Source organism: Pelecanus crispus, chromosome Z, assembly GCF_030463565.1.
Source record: "Pelecanus crispus isolate bPelCri1 chromosome Z, bPelCri1.pri, whole genome shotgun sequence".
Lineage (NCBI taxonomy): Eukaryota > Metazoa > Chordata > Aves > Pelecaniformes > Pelecanidae > Pelecanus > Pelecanus crispus.
The window spans coordinates 59,720,113-59,737,899 of NC_134676.1; the positions used below are offsets into that span (position 1 = coordinate 59,720,113).

The following is a 17,787-nucleotide window of genomic DNA, read 5'->3' on the forward strand; positions in this document are numbered from 1 at the left end:
GCCCAGAAAAGGCACACAAGTAACAACTGGTAAATTATGGGAAGTTGTACCCAAATGATCTGTGGACCATTGCACTAGCAATCTGTAGCAGGGCAGCACTGCCTGGCAGACAGGGAATATGGTATTTCCTAGTCTGTCTTGTTCATTGGCATACCTGTTTCTGCTACCAATGCAGCAAGGTTTCTGCATATCCCTTCATCACTGTAACACTTTGCACAGTGTCAGGGTAAAATGGACTGCACATGACTGCAGCCAGGATCCCTGTGGGAAGATAAACGCATGAACCCATCCTCAGAGCCTGTAGCAATGCCTGCTACAATTGGACAAGCAAGTAGGCAGCTCAGGCAACCTGAGTGCCCTTGTATTTGCAGATGTGGTCTTTGTGTTCAAGTAGAGAGGGGGAAAAGAAAACTGACTGGGGAATGCATCTCTCAGAATTAATAGTTCCTGAATCAAATGTTTTAAAATTAAGTTACTCTGTAGTTACTCCTGTCAGGAAGAGCCTTCCTTTTCAAATTAAAGCTTTTTGTGTACTGCTGCTCATTCCAAATGTCTACATAGTTCGATTACCAGGATTTCCACAATAGGCCAGCAGGTCTTCTATTACGTGTAGAAGAGTGTAATACCCATTTCCTGAAGACACTGCTAAATCCTGTTTATTTGTGTGAGTTTTAGCCTTCTAATTTAAACCAGTGTCCAGTCTTGGTGATTTCAAACATGCCATTTCCTTCTGTTGAATTCACAGATGGGCAGCGTACTCTCAGACCAACAATGACAGCTACTGATGTGTCTTGCTGAGTTTCTACCATTTGGTGAGTTTGTGTGTTTTATTTTTAGGTAGTCCAGTAAGTTAACTGAAAGCATCCACTGCAATCCCAAAAATATTCCATTATGTATTCTGAAAATACCAAGAAGGTGACTATGCTAAGATTTTGACAGTCATTAGAGTAATGATGTCTGCTGCAAAAGGTCATTGATGTGGATGTTGCACCCAAGCAAATGAGGAAAGGAAACTTATCTGGTTCTCAAAAGTGGTATTTCCAGATTTGTTAACTGCTTGCTGTGAAAAGCAAATAATGACTCATTGGTGCCCTCCAGCAGGGAACATTCAGTTCTAGGGAAAGGAAGGAAAATTTTTTAAATGTCTGCAGCTGGAAAGCAAGAACACCGTAACACAGAATGGGCAAACACTATACAAAAGCTTAGGAAGTATTCAAACAAGAGAGGAATTGGTTTCATTCCACAGTAAAACACTCTGAATGTTTGTAAAGTCTTTTCACTAGCAGATGTTTTTCATGGTGTTTTTCACCAAACTGTGAGCTGGTAGCACTACTAGCAAACCCAAAGGATAAACATTCATAGTTCTGTGCTGGGAGGTATGAGGAAATTTGCACTTTTTCTTTCATGCTGTACTCCCTTCTGTTCCTCACCTCTAAACAACTTGCTATGAGGGGGCATAAACACTATTAGAAAACAGAATTTTCTAAGAATTTTTTCTAAGAATTCTGTTACTAGTTTTTTGCTATTGTCCTATCATAAATCAAACCTGTGTGCCAGTGAAAAACAGTACAGATGGACATTTGTGTATTTATCCAAGGTGGTTAAAATACAGACCAGAAGTAGGCAGGTCACAACTCACTGCAGTCACAAGCATACACTGAACAATCCCTCGTTATGGCAAAGGTGTGAGGGGTTTCCTCTGAGCTTCCCCAATGTGCTGCTTGCAATGTCTGAGGTTTCCTGGTGGGTTTTTTTTTTTCCACAGTTTCCATTGAGTTTTTTCACATCATTAGTTTGAAACCCCTGTATTTTATTTTAGTGAACTTCCCACGTGCAAAGGCGGCCCCATTTAGGTACACTAAGGAGGCACTAATGCCTGCCCATTAACACAGTAGATCAAATTACCCGGAAGCCTGAATGATCAGCATTACGCAGTATGTTAAGTGTTTCCTGGTATTCCTATTCCACTGTCACTGTAGCAGTTTCTTTTTTGCTAATGTAGCTTTAACAACTACACAGAAGTTGAGTTGCCCCAGAGCTTCCCCAGAAAACAGCTCTGCTGTACTGTGTGCAAATAAGGAATCGATCAGTTGAAGCAAAAAAATACCCAGGGACGGGTTTTCTTCTGCATCTAACAAAGCAGAAGGGAATCTTGCAGAGTTCCCTTATCGTCCAATTTTATTCCTGACACTATTTTTTTTTTTTTGCACGTATTGTATACATATATGGCATGCATGCACACACACAATGAATCTTAACAAATCCATCCTACCAGAAGATGTCACTTTAGTCAATAATTATAGTGGAAGAGACAAAGGTACGTAATGAGGAAGAGGGGTTAGCTTAAAGAGCCTGGGCCTCTGTTAAGGATAAGCATAGGAACAATTTAGGCTACCACATCATTATCGTGACATGAACCTCCAGCAGCCATGGCACACAGCACGCAAACAGATTACTGTCTTTAAACTAATATTCAAGGGAAAAAATACTGTATGACCACAGTGCTCATTACTGGGGGAAAAAGATTAAATCACAATTATTATGTCATATTAACCTGTTTTTTCTGCTGTAACTAGTTTGACAGGATTTCCTAGCATTTTTTTTTTTAAACAAGACAAATGTATTTCACCAAGCTCACTTTCTTTAGTTCCTTGATTGCACTAGACTGATGACTATAAAGGTCAGCTGTCCTCAGAGGACAGCATGGCTTTGGGCTAACAGCAGCTAACAGAAAGATGGGCATGTTTGTCAATGCCAACACAAAGCTCGTTCATCTCCAAGTGCTCCGTGGAGCTGGCATAGAGGAGGAGCCCGTTAAGCCAGTACCCCCAGCTGTCTCCCAGTACCCTCTTTCTGAAACACTATCGGTGGAGGAAAAAGTATACAGGTAGGACTAGATTTTCAGGAGACGACTTCTTTCTGAGTATTAAGTACTTTTTCATTTGAATTTTAAGACACGATCCTGTCATAGTGCTGAGCTCTTTTCTAACACAGCTGTTGCCCATGACATCAAAGACATGCTGTACATTAGGCATCAATTTCTGTATGTGTTAGGTACCTAACCAGCCTTGAGGACTAAGTCTTGTTACCTAGGATTAACTGAAAACTCTTAATGAATTCTACTTTCCTCCACCTGTAAGTGATATGAGGGGGAACACACACATTTAGAGAGCAAGATAAGCAAGTGTTCCACAGTATCAGATAGAAGTTGATGAATTTCTAAATGCAGTTTTCTGCTAGCTTTCTTCTTCTTTGTGTCAGTACCCTATAAAAGAACTGACTTGCACTCATCAGTTTTCCACATGAAATAATTCCTCTTCAGCTGACTTTGAAATATAGTCTTCTCTGGAAGTCCAGACCAGCAACAACTTACTCAGGGAACTCAAAGCATAGTAACACCAGCGCTTCACCTTTCCTAGGCCACTGTCAGTACTGTACTGGCTCCGGGAAGATGTAACCAGCAGAAAAACAAGGTGTTTGTGAAGAAAGCACAAATAAATACTGAATGGTCTTAACATTGACACACCTGAGAAATTGAAATTGCTCACCCTAGCAGAGTTTTGATGAGTAGGGAGCAGCTGAAGGTGTCATTGTAATGTTCTGCATATGAAACATGTACTTGATTTTGGCAGCTTTACTGTTCTGTGAGATGTTAAGAGAAATTAAAAGCTGTAAAAGTCAGACTCTGCAGCTTCTCAGAAAGAACAGGAAACTTTTATACAGGAAAGGATTCTCTACAGTGGAGGCAAAATTTGCATCAAGTTGCTTGAGATTATATTCATCCTACAGTATCTCTGCACTTTAGGAATGAGACATCTAAGGATTAATGAAAAGGTCATTACAGTGAATGATGCATTGTGTCCGAGAGGATAACAGTAAGGTACTGCTATTCTACCAATAAAATCTGAAATTCAAATGCATGATAAGAACACGTGCTTTTACTAGGTTGTGCCTGTACCTTTGGTCACTGAGTGTGTGTGTGCTTCTCAACACCCACATAAATTAACCACTAGACACCTACAATGTTCTTAAATTCACACAATAGCAGAACATGATTTTTCTAGGTTGTGCCTATGTTTTTGGTAAGAGTAATTCCTTCTTAATGCCCATACAAATTAATCAGTGGACACCTGCAGTACTCATATTCATAAAGTAGTAAAATAAATTTGGCTAAGGAATTTGGAGCTATTACATTTTTTTCAGTCTGCCACAGAAGTTCCAAACTGTTTGGCAATGAAACATGACATGAGAGACTATGCCTAAGTATCCTCTGTCTTGGTCTGAAGTGCCCAACAAGGTGAAGCCCATTGCTCTGGCTTCGCATTGTTTGATTGAATGTGATGATCTTCTGTCAGCTCAGACTGATGTTTACCATCTGTTGATTCTTGGTCTTTGCAGGCTGCAGGTGGCGTTTGCACAGCAGATATGACATCTCTTGTGTAGGCATTTATTTCCCCTTCAGCAACAGACGCTTGATGGCTTGGATCATAGGATTTTTCAGATAAGCCAATATAGTCATGGTCAACAACTACTGCACCTTGTAAAAAATAACGGTTGTCTGTAAAAGAAAAGTAGCCATTAAATCAGATCTCTCTAGTTTACTGAAAGCCATACTTAAAATGTTAGTGAGGTGCTAACTTACTTTTCAAAACAATTTCCGTAAGAGGACAAGAATGTTTGAGTGACAGCAGTCTGATAAAGTGAATTTCCTAATTTCACTGAGCATCAAATGTTTGGCTGCATCTCATTACACCCACAAAATAATGCTTGCAATGCTCCACATTAGGAGTTTTTCTTTGCTAGGTCAATGATTAGCTTGACGTCTGTCAGTCACCTACTGAACTAATACCTTAAATGAATTGACACACAGATTATTCCATTTTGTGCACACACAGAGAACAATGTGGCTACTCCAAGCTCTTTCTGGGAAGTCTTAATGCAACACAACAGGCTTTTTTAAGAAATAAAAAAAATAAAGCAGTCCTATAGAATTTAAAGACAAAAATAGTCATTGCTACTGTAGTAGTACTATAGTACTATTGAGTTTTTCTTCTATCCAATATATGGGTACGGTGCTTGATTTTTCCAAATGAGTTCAAATAAAATGAAAACAGTCTGACCAGAGAAATTAGAAGTGTAATTTTCAACATGGGGTTAATACTTCTGTTTTGGAACATGAGGTTAGGGCCTACCTTACTGCTCACACAAGGACCCTAGTGTGATATTAATTGTTCTGTTCAATCAGAAAAGCTGTTCAACAGATAAGTATAGAGATACGGGGGCTACAAATTCCTTTGCGAGACATAGGTCAAAGAGGGACCTTTGTGGGAGCTGCTGTGGAGATGAAATTGCACTTTTCTGGCCACATTTCTCAACAGATGTATCCTAAATCTGCCTGTTAGCACTCCTGAATCATTTGAGCACTGACCGCAGAGGCATTCTCTTGAGTTTAATATTTAAACCAAACTACACTCAAACAAGAAAAGCAAAATGTTGCTTCAGACACATAAATGTATGTGTGCCTAAGGTATCCTGGAACCTCTACCTGGTTGTAAAGACAACCAGGTAGCAAGCAGCCCAGGTACACCCAGACTGCGAATCTGTGATGCCTGTACCAAGGGCTCTATCAATACACTGACTCAGGATTTATCTTTAGACCAAGAGTGTTATAAAAGGTTATGAAAAAGCACCTTGCTTCTGATTGCCCATTTCTTATCTGTGAAAGATTTTTTTCCCTCACATTAAAAAAAGAAAAAAAAGCACTTCATTTTCAGGCTTTGCATCTCCTCTTTACAATTCCCAAACTCACACACCTGAAGTGTGATACACACAAGGTAACACTTCAGATTTTTGGAGCAGGTTAAGCAAAACACTTAACACTTATAAAGTTGGTAGACAAGACCACCAATATCCTCACCTAATATGCACTGTTTCCACATTTATTTCAGAGAACACTGCAAATGCTTTGTTCCCATCCAAGGTTATGCAAAGGCACAGCCCCCAGACTTAAACCACAGCAGTAGGAATAATGAGTAAGCTGCAGATAAAAAAAGTCCACCCCAACTAATAAGGAGAAGTCCTTTGTTACAAAGATACACATGCTTCTTTACAGATGAAAAAGATGTCACTCGCTGTATCATTCACTGCACGGTTTCACTGCTCTTATCCAACTGAAAGAATACTCTTTATTGATTGCTGCTAGGCTGTTTGATAAAGGCTGGCAATCACTTTGGCAAAGCCTGGTTTACCTCTTTACACAACATAAATATCTATGAATATCTGTGTATAATTTTAAGATTTATAATTAAATTATAATTATAAAAATATTTTATATATAAAAATATATATTATAAAATATAATTAAATAATCCATTGAATTTTTTCCCCCCATGTCAGCCAACTCATCTTTAGTCACTTCCTGGGAAAGTGAAGAAACTATGTTTACCTATTGCTTCTGCAGTATTTAGTGGTAAACATATTAAACTCTGATCCTACAAAGACAACCACATTTAACTTTTCATACTGTGACACAATTTACCAAAGTCATTGTAATAGCTGGAGATGATCTGCATGCTTGACATACATATGACTTCCTCCTTATGGATCAGCAGTTTAACGAAGAAGAAAGCCACAGAATGACTGTCCAACAGTAAAAGTAGTGTCCTGGAGACTTGACATGAAATTGGTAAATTGGTTATGAAATCTGTAACTGACACTGGCATAAATATCAGCTTCTCGCATGAAATTCCAGAATTTGTTTCAGCTTTGCAAATCCCTCAGTTTTAAGAGGTGACAGAAGTCTTCTAAACCTTGAGTATCCATCTTCCTCAAAATGCCTACGGTGACTCAAAGACAGTATCAACGGAAAAGAAACAGCTGCCACTTTGATTAACACAACAGCATTGCAAAGGACACACTGAATGTGCAAGAGCAAGAGTGGTGATTGATTACTAAAGTCCTTGGGAATTTCTAGCAGTCCTACTACAGAGCATGACAATTTTATTTGTTCTGTTAAGAGAAACACATTTACTACTTCAGTAGTACAATTTAAAATAAACTCTCCAAAAATCAGTTCTCTGATGTAGTCTTTCCATTTTAAGGCTTTAGAGGACACTCTTTGTTGTTAAAAAAAGTCTAAACAGGTACCATCTCCACTAGTCAGACTGAGCAAAAAAAAAAAATTAGGTTTCCATTGCACAAACAAAATAAATGTGAATCCTGTGTACATCAAAACAGAAACACAATCAGAAAATGTTCTTTCAATACAGTTCAGTCTAATTCTACCATGTTTTCAGCAGCCAGCATGAACACGGCCAAACCACGGATTACAAGCAACTTTAATGGAAGCTATTTTTAAGCATACTTTAGACATGATTCATTAGCTCTGTTCCATGCTCCACTTAGGTTTGAAGCCACTCACTCTCACTGTCCTCCTTACTGAAAACTGCATTTATTACATTATTACCCAGTGTTAGTTTAATTCATACTGGTGAGTGAATGATACTTGTTCACTCTGATAACCTAACACAACACCAAGACATGACAGAAAAGTTAAAAAACCTGAAACAACAAAATTTTTTTAATGTAAAATACACACACACACACACATATACCTTTTTCACTGGACCCTCTTATGTATGGCTTGAGGTGAGACATCTTGATGGGTCTTTTCAACCTGGATCCTGTGGCATCTCTTAATATTGCACAGCCATTATCTGTGATATAATCTATAATACAAGGACCAACCCATTCTGACTGGAAACGACCATCTTTCCACCAGTTTTTTCTTTGCCTGAGGACTTCATGACCAACTTTAAGTCGAAGGGTATTTAATTGCTTCGGCTTCCTTTTAATAGTGATTTTGTTTCTGATTTTTTGTTCATCTGAAGTGTTTTTCTCCACCTGCAGAAAGATACATATGAATTACATTTTCTTTTTCCAAATGTAAACACATATTTTCATAACATTGGTTAATAATGCAGAAGCATGACATTAAGCTGTTTTGGATGCATGTAATTCATAATATGTAGGGTTGGAGAGTTCTGAAGAAATGGATTTTATTTTCATAAATTAATAGTCCATAGGCAATGTTTCTCAGCTTCCGTAGACATGCAGCCCTCTAAGACAGATACGAACCTCTTGGCAATAGGTCTCTTAAGGTTACTCCCTCCAAATACATATGAGAATAGGTACAATGGAATGTAGGGATCACAGGCAAAGGAAAAAAAACACCCAAAAAACCAAACCACACAAAACTCCATATTGTTTAAAAGGTTAGTTATACTTTACACTTCAAGCCTTTCCATCTTTTTTATCTTCAGTCTTCTTACTAGTAAAATTTGTATATATTAACATTTACCTGGCAGTCTGAGGTTTTCTCTTCTTCCAGTGCTTGACTGGCTTTTTTAGTTGCTTCAAATATTTTGGCAAACATACTGTATTCTCCTTCGACACATATATTTGTGGGCTCAACAACATGTGGGTTACGATTAAACATTTGGAAATATGGGGTGTTTTGATCTGGTTCCTATGTAAATGGGGAGCAAAAAGTAAGCAAATTTAGCATACAGCTTTGCAGATATTTTGGGGGACTTCAGTTAAAAGAGGAAGAACCTTCACATACCAAATTTGTCAAATTGAAAGCATAGGCAATAGCAGACAAATGTTCATCCCAATTGTTTGGATGATCAGTGCAGTATTTATTAAGGAAAGCTTTGATTGTCTTGCATGTTCTTTCATTTACATCATCTGTCTGAGGATAAGACAATACAATTTGTTTCATGCCAAACACTGCAAACAGTTCTTCATTTATCTTCAAAAGAAAAAGAACACAATTACTGAAGGTTTCCCTCTTCTGTATCACAGTAACTCAGTAGTTTTCCAACCCTTTTGTTGATAATCATAGTGACTGAGCAAAAGTCTTACATACATATTTCAACCAAACAGTCCAGGGTTGAGTGAGAGCTAAAAGGAATCAGTATGGCTTAGGAGACAGTAATTGATGGTTTCTAAACACATTTCTGCCACTAAAATCAATTTGTCATCTCCTCTGTATCATAGTGTCATGATTTCATCATCTCTGAGAGGATCAAAGTGTGAAGAGTTCTTCATAATCACTATAGGCCAATGTCAAAAATACCCTTAGCTATCTGCTATATGGGACAATATGGATGAATGAAATACAGCATGTTAGAGTGTGAAAGCTTGTGCCAGTTCAACTGAGTGACAAAACCCACACTATGACCACCAGGAAATCATTTTGCTTTGTTCTTTATCCAAAGAATAGAACTCAAAGAAACATTGCATAATGTTACAATTGCAAATAATTGTTTTGTCATTTTCTGTATGTGCTAACTTCTTTTTTCTTTTTTTTTTTAATTAAAGATTTACAGTCTTTTTCAAGAATCATCTAAAATTAAAATTTAATACGGGGAAAATATATTTTTTTATTGAAAAGAAAAAAACCAGCCATGTAAAGACTTACCTGATAAACAAGCTCCTTCCCTTGATCAATAGGCATTTTTTGAGGTGGCCCATATACAAAAAACACATTTGTGATTGCCTTAGCAATTTCAGCTGCTGAAGTGTCATGCAGTGGCAAGATAACAGCCCATCTTGTAAACAAATCTGTCATAATTATGATGTACTTGTGGCTTCTGTTGGTAACATTAAAAGGTCCCATTAGGTCTATGGTGACTGCTGTCCACGGGTCCTCTGCTTTGATAGGGTGTGTTTTGGGTGCTGTGGTGGTTGTATTCTTTGCTACTTGGCAGTGCCCGCAAGCATACACCTAGTGCAAAAATCAGGGAAGATGCCATCAATAAAAAGCAATGGTAAAGGTCTAAGACAATCAGCAGGATCACAAATCTCCACTATTCCTCTGCAAGTTAGGTCAGACCAGGCAATGCAAAGCAAATTCATTTTATCATCGTTCTTACTTTTAACCCTTAGATTTTTCAGCCCCAGCATAAGAGACAAACCAAACCAAACAACAGTGAAGGCTGGGAGAAGGACATGCGCAGGAATTCATAGCTGAACTCTCCTCATCCTGAAAGCACTGGGCTCTTTCAAGTCCACAGTATAAATTTTAATAACCATTACCACCTTTAAATACTAAAGGAGTATGAAGCAGCTGGGATTGAAAGAAAGTCCCAGTCATTCCTCTTTTGGTCCTATTGTGTATACTGTGGCTGAAAAACATTGGCAACATACATAATCTTCAATGCATAACATCGATCAGCTTTATCTACAGGACAGAGCCCGTTTGTCCAAGTCTGAATTGGAAGCAAAGACTCATTTTCAGTTCATGTTACTGTTGTGCATGAACTCAGAGTACTCAGGTGATGCAGCAAACTGATAGCAACAGTAATTTGGCCATAGAGGACATTTACATAGTTTCCTCAAGGATCTCATTCTGCCTGGGGATAGACATAAGTGAAGGGTGAAGGAGAAGGAACTTTCCCAAGCAGCAATTTGTTTAGCTATTTCCTGAACATGCCTAATTGTAAGGCAGAGGCACCACTTTCATATTCTTATCTGCCAGCAGCCACTTTGGCCAGATATCCTCAGGATGGTACACTGCATCCTAACAAAGATACAAAAGAGTTTTTGCAAGAGAAACCCCTCTCAAAGACCAGATGTGCCCTGCATACTTAAAGGCAGTATGGCTCCCCACCACTGCATAACACAGAGCAATATGCAAGCCCAGTGGTCAGTAGTAAGAGAAAAAAGAAAAAGGAAACACTATGCTTTGGCAAGAAGAACATTTAAAGTTTGATTGTAAGCTTACGTTTCCTCATCATGAAGCAGTTTGGGCGCTTGTTATATCAAATTCATATGATTACAAAATGTCTGTAACAAAGACTACCTTAAAAAAATCCTGTAGCTATGAGACCATACCCACTGCTTGACGTCATTTGTTACAGAGGTCCAGTAGTAATTAGATTCCACTAAAGTCAGTGTCCTGGATATGCCATGATGAGCGCCAGCAGCATTTTCGTGGCATTTCTCAAGCACTTTTTTCTTCTCTTCATCTGAAACAATTACCAGGCGCATTTGTTTTCTGTCTTTTCCAACATAGAACAATTTATTTTCTGAAAGAAGAAAAGTACCAAATTATATGCAAGTGCTTTGTCTTTTGTTTAGTTTACTAAACCACTGGGTATGACTCACTACAGAATTTATTAAACCGACTTCAATTCACTTCTGTGTAAACGTAGCTTTTTGTTTACAAATACTTTAATTATTTCCTCCAAAGAGCCCATTGTTCACCTATGTTTATTAAACTGGACATGAGGCTTTACAAGGGCAAGTCAGAATGCAAACAATGTTCCCACAGGAAGTGTGACTGAAACACAAGCTAATGCCAGGGGTGGGAAGGGGAGGTAGGATGTGTTATGAGACTTATTGTCCATCTGCCAGCAACTTGACTTCGCAGTTTGTAGCTTTAACTCCTCCCTGCCTTCTCTCTACATAGACGTGGCAGGTTTGATGGGATTGAGAGAGCACAGCAGACTACAAAAGCTCGTATACCTCCTCACAGGGATGCAATAAAGCTGGGAAGGGCTGGGAGGCTTTAAGGTGACAGTTGGCAAAGCCACCCTTGCACTTCTGCCCAGCCACATACACCATCCTCCAGACTGGACCGAGCATTCCTTGTCTACAGCTGCAGATCTGAGTTTCCCTTTCTGTAGTCCTTTGAATTATGGATTGCAATGGCTACATATTTCCTCAGTATCTAGAAAAAGGTTTGGCTTTTAGGTAGATATATAAATCCCTCCTGGAAAGGACTAAAGCAGATTGACTTTCCGTTTCCATAAACATCCTGTTATATATTAACAAGGGTTAAGCAAAGTGTGTGTTTCGTAGAGAATGTGTATTAAAATCACAGTATGCTGCAAAGCAAGATCCCACTTTTTTTTTGTATCAGCAAATCTTCACCTTCACCTAAAAAAAAAAAGAAAATCTATTTTCAGAGTAGTTTGAGAGAATATTTTTACCTTTGAAAACAAATTTTTTGGCTGCTCTCCTGATTCCACTTCTTTCACTTGATAATGTTGTGGGATGATACTCTCCTGTTCGCTTGTAGTATGCAATCTGCTTCAGGTGGAGCCCACCATTTTTTCCACTACGGACCATTGCTAACCTGAACAAAATGCACAGTATTTGTTAGATGGAGCAACTGTCAGACGAGCACATCTTCAATTTTTACTGGTTTCTTTGTACTTCAGAAGTATCCTAATAATGTGGCATCTGAGAGGATGTTACAACACCCAGTGCACTGCTCTCAATATCCCATGCTATCAACTTAATAAGCACAGAGCTTGACACACTACTTTTATTCTATGCGAAGTTGTTTTTGTCAACCTTAAAACTTCCAAACAATGGGAACTTTCCCTATATTCATTGGGGGCGGGGGGTGGAGGGGAAATGAGACCAGAGAGAAAGAAATTGCTCTTCTCATTCTTAAACATTTGGATAGCTCTCAAATGTAGGTGTGCTGGAAATTGGATGTGTCCAAAGAGTCACCATAGTCAGAAAAAAAAGCACATCGACAAACAGGAAAAATGACTCCCCAGACAGACACTGACAGAAATTTATTTTGTTCATTAATTCATCTGACAATTAGATTCTGAAGACCCAAACCGGACTCCACATGTAAGGTAACAATTCATTCCCTGACATGGGCTGACTTCCCTGATCACGTTAATAAACTAAAATGTCGTTAGTAAAATGCGTCATTGGTACAGGAAAAGGTTGGGTCTAGCAAGAATAGCATCAAAATAATTACCAATTAATGACAAGCAGAAATATTCAGAGGAAGAATTATTCATGCGGGCTCTATGCGAGTTCAGTGATATTTTTTTCCAAATCTGCTCCAGTAGCAATGAAGATGTAGATGGAACAGCAGTTTGATCCTGCTGTAATTGACATCTACAAAAGCAGGATCAAGCTTGGGGTCTGCCATGTCATAATTTCTTAAGGAGTGCTGGTTATCCACAGCATTAAGCAAATTTCTTCCTTATCCTGCCAGTGTCCCAAGACTAGACAATGTGACAACACACAGTCTGCTAAAAAGAGTAATCAGTTTGTCTGTCATATCTGCTAAATGGCAGATAATTACAGGGAAGTGACAGAATCCAGTCACTCTGGAATCCTTGATATCTCATTATACATTGATGCTATTTGAAAGCCAAATGTGTACGTCAGGATGTCTATTTTTCAATTTATAGATTCTCACCTACTTTTGCTATACTGGGGGTGGGAAGGACGTAAAGAGCTCTGAAGAGTGATTATGCCTGCTTTTATTTATTCCGTTCCTCCCAGAAAATAAAATTATGTATGTTATTTATAGAATATCATATTCTATGTATACAGCTAGGCTAAACATTGCTGTGTTCCAGGAACTTCACATTCAAACAGTGACAAGATCTTCGCCCCACTGCATACTTCATTTTGCACAACCTAGATGTGACTTTCAAAAACAGCCAAGTCTCTTGTCATACAACATTAGTGTTTTAAAGTAAAATTCTCATACTTGAGAGAACTAGCACACAAACTTTTCACCACTACAATCCTGTCTGCAAGGAAAGAGGGTGTTTGAGAACATGGAAGGAGTGGAGCCAGAATGGAGTACTGCTTCTAGGGATCTGGGCTGGCACAACAGTTTGTTGTAAATGTACATCTGATAGCACAAGCCAAAGCAACCCACTGAGTTGGTAAATCGGGTAACTAACAGCAGAAAGGAAGGTAAAGCTACCATGATAAACTTCATGTTCCTGTTTTAAAGAAGTCGATTAACTAACATTTCTGACAGTAAAAGAGTACTAGTGAAGAGCAATTAAAATATCGTATCTGCCAGGGGCATGCATTTAAGCTTGTTGTGGTTTAACCCCAGCAACTAAGTCAGTCAGCAACTAAGCACCACACAGCCACTCGCTCACCTTCCTTCCTCCCCAGGATAGGGGAGAGAATCAGGAAAAAAAAAAAGTAAAACCTGTGGGCTGAGATAAAGGCAGTTTAAATAGGACAGCAGAGAAAGAGAAAATAATAATAATAAAGAAAACAAGTGATGCACAATGCAATTGCTCACCACCTGCCGACTGATGCCCAGCCAGACCCTGAGCAGCGATCCCCCTGGCCAACTCTCCCCAGTTTAGATACTGAGCATGTGTTGTGGTTTAGCCCCAGCCAGCAACTAAACACCACGCAGCCGCTCGCTCACTCCCCCTACCCCAATGGGATGGGGGAGAGAATCGGAGGAGTAAGAGTGAGAAACACTCCTGGGTTGGGATAAGAACAGTTTAATAACTGAAATAAAGTAAAATGGTAATGATAATAATAACAATATAATGATAATTACAATAATAATAATAATAATATACAAAGTAAGTGATGCACAATGCAATTGCTCACCACCCGCCGACTGATACCCAGACAGTTCCCAAGCAGCGATCGCTGCTCCCCGGCCAACCCCCCCCCCCCCCCAGTTTATTTACTGAGCATGACGTCACATTGTATGGAATAGCCCTTTGGCCAGTTTGGATCAACTATTCTGGCTGAGCCCCCTCCCGGCTTCTTGTGCACCTGGCAGAGCATGGGAAGCTGAAAAGTCCTTGACTAGCATAAACAGTACTCAGCAACAACTAAAACATCAGTGTGTTATCAACATTCTTTTCCTACTAAATCCAAAACACAGCACTATGCCTGCTACTAGGAAGAAAATTCTATCCCAGCTGAAACCAGGACAGCATGATTTCACAGAATACCCCTTTGGCCAGTTTGGGTCAGCTGTCATGACTGTGCCTCCTCCCAGCTTCTTGCGCACCTGGCAGAGCATGGGAAGCCGAGAAGTCCTTAACTAGCATAAGCACTGCTTAGCAACAACTACAACATCAGTCTGTTACCAGCATTATTCTCATCCTAAATCCAAGACACCACACCATGCCAGCTACTAGGAAGAAAATTAACTCTATCCCAGCCTAAACCAGAACAAAGCTTCATTCAGGGCTCTCCTGAAGGCCAGTCCTGCAGTAACCCAAGCATAGCTGGAAGTCAAAGCTAGCCAGGTATGCTTTATCACTTAACCACTGGGTGATGGACCATTTTGGCTTGACACAGACTTTTACACATGGTGAAAAAAGATGTTCCAGAACAATCTTTATTCTTCCAGGACCTTTTGCTCATGAAACTCTTGCCTGAAACAGTGAATATTCTCCATGCAGTACATGGTTATTGGTTCTAACAAAATGAAGTTTTACAGCAATAAGATACACCTGAGCAGGACCACAGCTCATACTTCAGCTAAACAAAAATTCTACCCTCACTCCTGCAATGGCAGTTTCTACTATAAAAGTTTGGAATAGTGTACATAAGCCAATGAAGAAAGAATGCATTATGTAGTATCCATATACACTTAATGTATTTAGTAGGATCCTGATCCAGCAAACTCTTAAGTGTTTCAATAGTCTGACTGATTGCTGCCTAAGAGGACAACATTAAACAAGCTTCCTTCCTGGATATTTAGTTTGCTACGTAGCAATTTACATTGCTATGTTTTACTAGGGTTTTTTTCCAATACCTAATTTACTTTGTTTGGCCTAATCTTAAAAAAAACAAACTGCAAATAAAAAAAATATACAATCTTCTGGTTTTGTTATTTAGAATAAACCATATTACTTCAGATAATTCATATGCTATCTCTATCAATCCTCATAATGTATCTAGTAGTCTGTAAAAGTCAAATACTTTTACAATCAGTAATCAATTCTTAATACATTTGAAACTGGAAAATAATACACTGCTTTACAGTCAAGGTAAGCATTTCAGCAAAGAGAATGAAACTTCCATATAATGCTCTTTCTGCTTTAGTGTCTTAGTCAAAAGTCATACCTGCTAACGCTTAATTATTTTACATTTTAATGCCCATTTTTTCCCCCCACACCATCACAATCCTAACTGCAAAGCTGTTTTTTTTAATCCAGCTTTCAAGTACTTCCCCTACTGCTATCTGCAGTTCCTACAAGGAACAAGAATTCCCCGCAGAGCCCTGAATACATCTTTTCTAACCAAAGTGCTTCCAGAAACCTGTAATACAGACACACTCACCTACATCCCTCCCTGGCTTTTGCAAGCCTGAGCCGTTTTTGAGAGACTCCTGCCATTTCAGAACACCCTCATTTCTTGGGTATCACCACCTTCAAGCTTGACACCACCCAACAGGCCAGTGCCACCGTTAGACCAGACGCAGACCTCCGTCAGGATGAAGCTGCACTGCAGATGACAACAGTGCCGCCTCAGAGGCGCAGGCAAGTAAATTAAACCACTGCCCTAACCGCCGACCACCACCTCACAAATAGTCCCTTATCATTTACTGCAACCACCACACGAGGACAGAAGACGCGAGCAGGCATGGCCCCCACAGGGCAGGCAGAAGGCCAGGGCGGGAGCGAGTGGAGCCAAGAGGGTAGGTACACTAAGCCGAAGGTTTATCGTCCTTGGTAGCGTCAGCCGTACCTCCCAGCAGCGTCTCCTCCAAGGAAGGAGTCCCTCCCGCCCGCCCTCAGCATCCTCCGGTGCGGCGACGCCACAGCACCAAGGCCGCACCCCAGCCCTGTTCCCGCCCGCCACCAAGACTACGGCCCCCAGCATGCAACGCGCCGGCCCGGAGCGGCCGACCGGAACACCCCTGCCCACGGAGGGCACGCTGGGAGCGGTAGTCCCGAGTCGGCCGTAGCCGCGCGCAGGTTAGCGCGCAAGCCTCACGCATGCGCGAAGCGACGTCGACGCGATCTTTTTCCTTCCTCTCCCTCCCCGCCGTCGATCCCCACCCCCTCCTGCCGGCTCTGCGGCGAGGTCGTTGGCACGTCGGGCGCCACGGAGAGCCGCCGGGCCTCTGGGCACGCACCTGCTCCAGCAGAGGTATCGGCAGGACCTATCCCAGCGGCCACAGCCCACCAACTTGGCGTCTTCCCAGCCGGCTAACGGCAACCGCGGCCCTGGCGCCCCGAGACTTATGTGGCGCCCCCGGAAGTGGCGGGAGGGAGGGTGGGGGCGGGCCGCCGCGGGGGGGGGGGGGGGGCGGGGCGGGGCGGCCCGCGTGGTGGCCGGCGGCGGCGGCGCCTCCTCAATGGGACGCGGGGGCGCCCACGCGCGGCGGCGCCACGCGCAGGTGAGGCGGTTTCTCCCCAGTGCCGCTCGCGGCCTCCCCCCTTCCCCTCCGCCATCCCCCGGCCGGCCCGGCGCTGCGGAGGATGCCGGCTGGACCGACCCCGCCGGCCGCACCCCGCCTTGTGCACGGGGGGCGGTGGCGGATCCCCGGCCGGCCGGGGCGGGGCGGGGCGGGTGGCCCCCTCAGGCTGCGGCCTAGGGACCGGCGGCGGCTGCCGCTGTCTTGCGTGCCCGGCGCTCCTTCTCCCCGCTGGAAGAGCCGGCGCCAGTTCCCGCCGCGCTGCCGCAGCTGCCGTGGTAGCGGGCGGAGGGTCGGCGCCCGGGGCCGGCCGCGCCGCGGGCTGTCGCCTGGGCTCCCCCGGGTGGTGTCGGCGGCGCGGCGGGCGCGGCCGCGGCGGAAGGGCGGCAGCCGCGGCTCTGACCGGCTTCGCAGCGAGCGGGAGGTGCCATGAGAAGCGGAGTCGGGTCAGCTTACTGCTGCGGTGGGAGTCGCTTGGTCGGATCTGGTCCCAGTACCGGATGGCAGGATGGGCCAAACCCTTCTAGTGCTCTGTTTTTCGCGCAGACTTAAAATGTGCTGTTCAGTAAGCTGCAATCATCGGTAAAATAGGGTGGGCA

The 17,787-nt window shown here is 41.9% G+C and overlaps 1 protein-coding gene across 1 annotated transcript; it reads right to left on the reverse strand.

Annotated features, from left to right (window-relative positions):
* Window positions 1-3,750: 3,750 nt before the first annotated feature.
* Window positions 3,751-16,539, reverse strand: GIN1 (gypsy retrotransposon integrase 1). The gene is made up of 8 exons (XM_075726491.1): window positions 16,516-16,539; window positions 12,000-12,145; window positions 10,900-11,093; window positions 9,485-9,790; window positions 8,624-8,812; window positions 8,360-8,527; window positions 7,614-7,902; window positions 3,751-4,558 (listed from the first exon to the last, which is right to left on the reverse strand). The coding sequence occupies exons 2-8, from the start codon at window positions 12,136-12,138 to the stop codon at window positions 4,260-4,262; spliced, it is 1,584 nt and encodes a 527-aa protein (XP_075582606.1). The 5' UTR covers window positions 12,139-12,145; window positions 16,516-16,539; the 3' UTR covers window positions 3,751-4,259.
* Window positions 16,540-17,787: the final 1,248 nt, after the last annotated feature.

Excerpts from the sequence above, each read along its gene's own strand:
- GIN1 (XM_075726491.1), bottom strand. The coding sequence starts at position 12,138 with ATGGTCCGTAGTGGAAAAAATGGTGGGCTCCACCTGAAGCAGATTGCA. Across the intron at positions 7,903-8,359 it reads AGAAAACCTCAGACTGCCAG|GTGGAGAAAAACACTTCAGA; the intron begins GTAAATGTTAAT and ends ATCTTTCTGCAG. Across the intron at positions 4,559-7,613 it reads AAGAGGGTCCAGTGAAAAAG|ACAACCGTTATTTTTTACAA; the intron begins GTATATGTGTGT and ends TTTCTTTTACAG.